Source organism: Halyomorpha halys, unplaced genomic scaffold (genome assembly GCF_000696795.3).
Source record: "Halyomorpha halys isolate HHAL.00 unplaced genomic scaffold, Hhal_1.1 Scaffold7.1, whole genome shotgun sequence".
In the NCBI taxonomy this organism is placed as follows: Eukaryota; Metazoa; Arthropoda; class Insecta; order Hemiptera; family Pentatomidae; genus Halyomorpha; species Halyomorpha halys.
In genome coordinates this window covers 1,598,766-1,603,520 of record NW_027110368.1, presented here as the reverse complement: position 1 = coordinate 1,603,520, position 4,755 = coordinate 1,598,766, and the positions used below count along the sequence as shown (strand labels likewise).

At 32.6% G+C, this 4,755-nt stretch overlaps 1 protein-coding gene across 2 annotated transcripts in view; it reads left to right on the top strand.

Annotated features, from left to right (window-relative positions):
• Positions 1-4,755, top strand: part of sff (sugar-free frosting) — a 354,072-nt gene that overhangs the window by 328,849 nt on the left and 20,468 nt on the right. For both annotated transcript variants that reach the window (XR_010843740.1, XM_067048531.1), the window contains exons 6-8: positions 938-1,153; positions 1,298-1,497; positions 3,309-3,524. Coding sequence is in view for 1 of the 2 variants with exons in the window: in XM_067048531.1 (XP_066904632.1) it covers positions 938-1,153; positions 1,298-1,497; positions 3,309-3,524 (632 nt within the window). In the remaining variant the exon portion in view is untranslated. The remainder of the gene's footprint in view (positions 1-937; positions 1,154-1,297; positions 1,498-3,308; positions 3,525-4,755) is intronic.

Here is a 4,755-nt window from a genome sequence, read left to right as displayed (position 1 = left end):
TATATCTCGAAAACTATTTAACATAAATAACTCCAGTAGGGCTCATATTTTATCAAATTTGTTCTTCTTTAAATGATCTTCTCATAGGTTTTCTTGTGCTGTTCCTACTCTTTGAGATATAGAGCTCCGAATGAAAAATTAGTTTTTTGTATGGCTTTGAAACAGCCACCATTTTTTATTCCCCCTACCTATACTTGGCAGACTCATGAATTTTGACTAGTAATTATACATAGTTTTCATCAAAGTAATCAAAAATTGGAATGAGATAACTGCCTTTTTTCTTCTCTTGGGATCTTGTACTATTAGCAGAATGGGAGATGATCTAAGGCCAGGTGGCTTCTAGAAGCAAGACCGGGAGGAAGGCTGCGCTGACCTGATCGAGAGAATTGGCACAACGAGAGGAAGCTCCATGCCGGAGATGAGAAGGCTCGCACAGGACATGGATCGTTGGATAAGATGGTCAGGGGCAGCTACTCCACGCTTAGCAGCCCACAGGAGATAGTAAGAGAAGAAGAAGTAAATAAAATATATGAATAATTAGTTTAATCGCTAGCTAAGACGTTTCTTGAGATTTTTTTTCTCGCATTTGACGTATTCTACAGATAGTGCCACAGATTGTGGTTACTTTTCTACTTCCTTACAATATTTCATGTGAAGCAGCGATATGCTGGTGTGCGTTTGTTAATGGTACTGATTGACTTCTTGTTGAGCATTTTAAACCATTTCTTCCGTCTTATTCAGGAAGGCGCTTTTATTTCAAGGTGAAAAGTGAAATATTTTCCTTCTCAATAAATATATTTAGTTTATTTTTTTAGATTAAAGCTAATCTCATTTTTATAATCCAATATCAATAATATGTCTTGATTAATCTACCCATTTAGAGGTTCAGTTTCGTTTAACCCACTTATTAAGCTAATGATTATAATTATTTTTCCAGGGAGAGAAATATGATGGACGACGGGCAGACGTCTGGTCGTGTGGTGTTATCCTGTATGCCCTACTTGTCGGCGCCTTGCCCTTTGATGACGACAATCTAAGGCAGCTTTTAGAGAAGGTCAAGAGAGGAGTGTTCCACATCCCGCATTTTGTTCCGCCCGACTGTCAGAACCTCCTCAGGGGTATGATAGAAGTCAACCCAGAAAAACGACTAACAGTATGAACTAATTTTTTATTATTACGTATTATTAATTTTTTAGCAAATTCCTTCCCTTGAATCGTACCAAACTATTATAGATGGAAAATAATATGCAAGCTACTTTTAGTTTAAAAAAATCAATAATTTATTTATTTGTTTCAGTTATCAGATATCAACAGGCACCCTTGGGTGACAGCGGGCGGTAAAGGGGAACTGGAACTAGAGTTGCCGATGATGGAAGTCGTCCAGACACACATTATACCCTCAGTTGCTGATATGGACACTGATGTACTCCAGGCAATAACCTCCTTAGGATGTTTTAAAGAACGGGACAAACTCATACAAGAACTCCTCAATCCTAAGTATGGGCAAAATATATTTGTATATATATTTCTTGTTAATAAAGCTTAGTGATAATAAATAAATCTCATGTGTTGTTTCTATACTATTTTTGAACAGTATTGGTCAATGAAGAACAAGATGCATTTAAATCCTGAGATTACCAAGCCCATCCACATAGGTTCAAAACCCTTTTCTATTACACATTACTTTATTAACTCCTCTATTTAGTTTCACTTTCATGTTGAAAGCATAGAAGTCACCTTTGATCAGTAACTGTCTTGAAAACAAATTTCAATCCCTTATCTTGATGTTAGAGGCTTTGTATGTTGTGGTTGTTTAATGAGCCCTAATTGAAATAGGGCTGAAGAGATCTGTGAATTTCTTTTTAATATTCATCTAGGTGGACACTTAACTTTTGCACATCTGAAGATATTTAGAGTTAGAATGATTTCATCCTAATTTCTGATTGCAGTATCTCTTTGGTCCTTTCTATTCCTATTCTTAAAACTTTCCTAAATACTTCATCTGTGTATTCTGTACCTCCTGCTTGAATAAAAGCTCTCAAGCTGCTAACTTATGCATCCACTCTCATAGAACTGTTTCTTATACATTATATTTGTTGACTTTGAATATGTGTTTTAATATATAATTTACTAATGTATTAATGTATTAATGAAATGAATTAATATCTGTAAGTGAAAACAGTTCGGCCATCCGTAGCTCAGTGATTGGGTTCAGTCTTACCATTCTGAAATCTATTGGTTATGCTGATTCGAATCCGGCCTGAGGCGTTAACTTTTTTTGTTGTTGTGGGTGGAGTGGTGGTCTCACAAAATGAAAAACTTGCCCCCCAATCATGGTCAGGCAGTATAGTACTCCAATGGGAGTCTTGGCCAAAAAAAAAAAAAAATGAAAACAGTTTGACAAATGAATCAGTATGTGAGCATTCATGTTATCCTTGGGTGACAATATGCCCTACTATTGATTTATATTAGATTAAAGATTATTTTTCATATTAATTTTTTTTCTAAGCTCAAAGACCCTTATAGAAAAAAAGATAAATAGAGTTATATCTAGATAGAGCTATTCATAATGGTCATAACATTTCTTCACTTCAAAGGTTACCAATTAAACAACCTGCAAGATTAAACCTTGTATCCTACCAATGATGTTACTATAAACTGTTTGAAACTGACTTTATTGTGTTGGCAAGCTCAAAAATTCATACATTAGATGTTTTATGTTGACATAATTGTACTTCAATATTCACCTAGGAAGAAATAGTATAGGTATAATTTTGTGTATTTACAAACATCTAATAAATACGTTTTTGACAAACTCAACTCTATAAAGTCAATGTCATAAAGTTTTGCATTTGCGTCATTATTCTTCCGGAGTAGCAATATTGTTGTGATTCTTTACCATTGACTATCTGGCAGTTCATTAAGAATTTCAGGTTTCCCTCACGGTGTACTGAACTGATGTAAAATATATTGTGGTACTTTTTGTGCCAGCTAATAGCAAACTTCTTTTTGGTTTTAGCAGTTTCAAAACCTCCAATTTTTAAAGAATTCAGTGCTCTTAGACATAAAAAAAAATCTATATTTCTTTCTGCAACATTGACAAAATACTTCTCAAATGCTATATTCCATGACTAAAGTTTTTCCAAGTTATTTTTTCATTTTATCTTATATATTGGGGAGTAAAATTTAGCCCAGAGGATGTTTTATAGAACTAAATTCATGGTAATAAATAATTAGAGAAATAGTTTATATCTCTCAATTAGTGTTGCTAATAATTTATTTTCAATTGATTCTGTTTTTGATTTCAGCCACAATACTGAAAAGGTAATTTACTTCCTCCTTCTTGAGAGGAAAAGGAGAAGACCAGCATTAGAGGATGAAGCGGAGCAAGTAGTAGCTAGGGTGCGAGCTGAATCATCAGATCCACCAAGGAAAAGAGTAGACACCTGCCTCAATGGTGCTAAATCCCTCCAGTATGCCCAGATATCTGAAGGCTCACCAATAACACCAAGGCGGCAACAAGGGTTTGTGTAACATTTTTCGAGTTTATTTCATAATAAAATATTTTTATAACATAGCCTGTGGGTGATCATTGTTTGTAAATTATGATAAGTTCCATGTTTTCTTGTTTAGTGTTTACTATAGCTACTTTTAGATTTTGAAAACAATCCATAGTTAAAAGTTCAAAAACAAACATTTTTACTTATACCACATCACATAATTAATTTTCAAAGTGTGCTTGATGAAGACGAATCTTAATAAAGCAAAACATGAGCTTGACCAGGGCCCTATTCATAATAAAGTACAAACTAATACTATTAGTCTTGTAGATTTATATTAATTCAATTATACTGACTTGTAAAATAGTAACTTGTACTTTAGTATTTTTTAATTCCTGTAATATCTCTAATAGTCATCCCTATCATGAAAAAAATAAGTATTAGTATTGTTACCACATTGGTTTCTACACTTGTACTATTAACTAATACCATTAGCTTTGATTATGAAACAGGGCCCTAATCTAGTATTGATTCATGGTTTTCAAATTGTGTCTTCATAATTTTTCTTTTCATGAGTTTTTAATCCATAAAACAAGATTTCCATTTGTGTAAAAATAAAAGATGGAACTCATCACAAGCATTCTCCATTTCCTGTTGCTTCAACAATAAAGAACTAGATTTACTGAGAAAAGTAGGGCCCAATTAGATTTTTTATTTTAAAAAGGGTATAAGCAATCTGTCTATTAGAATATTCTAAAAATTACAATCCATTGACATTGTTTTTAAACTTCTAATACAAAGTTTTGGGATTTTGCAGCTCTCCTCTTATCTGACAGAGATGCAACATTTTGAACTTATACCCTTTTCAAAATTAGCTTGGCATCACAAAATATTTGGGTAAAAAATATGTACTTACATATAGTACCATAAACTCATTAATTATTTTATGAAAAAAAAATTCTTGTGATTTTTTAATTATAAATTTAATAAATGTATGATTCCAGTTCTAACATGGGTAGGCATCTGTAAAAACAGTGCCTTGACTTTATTTTAAAATTAAATTGTCTAAATAATGTAGAAACTTTTAACAAAGTTTGTTAGACTCTTTTTTCAGTTTTCCTTGTTAATATTCATAATAAAAGATCTTCCAGCAACCAAGTCATGGGTGTTGAAGAAATTAACCTAGAAAATAATTCTTTAGAATGGTTGTTTACTTTAAAATGAAACTTAAATAACAAAAATTAATATTGCCTTG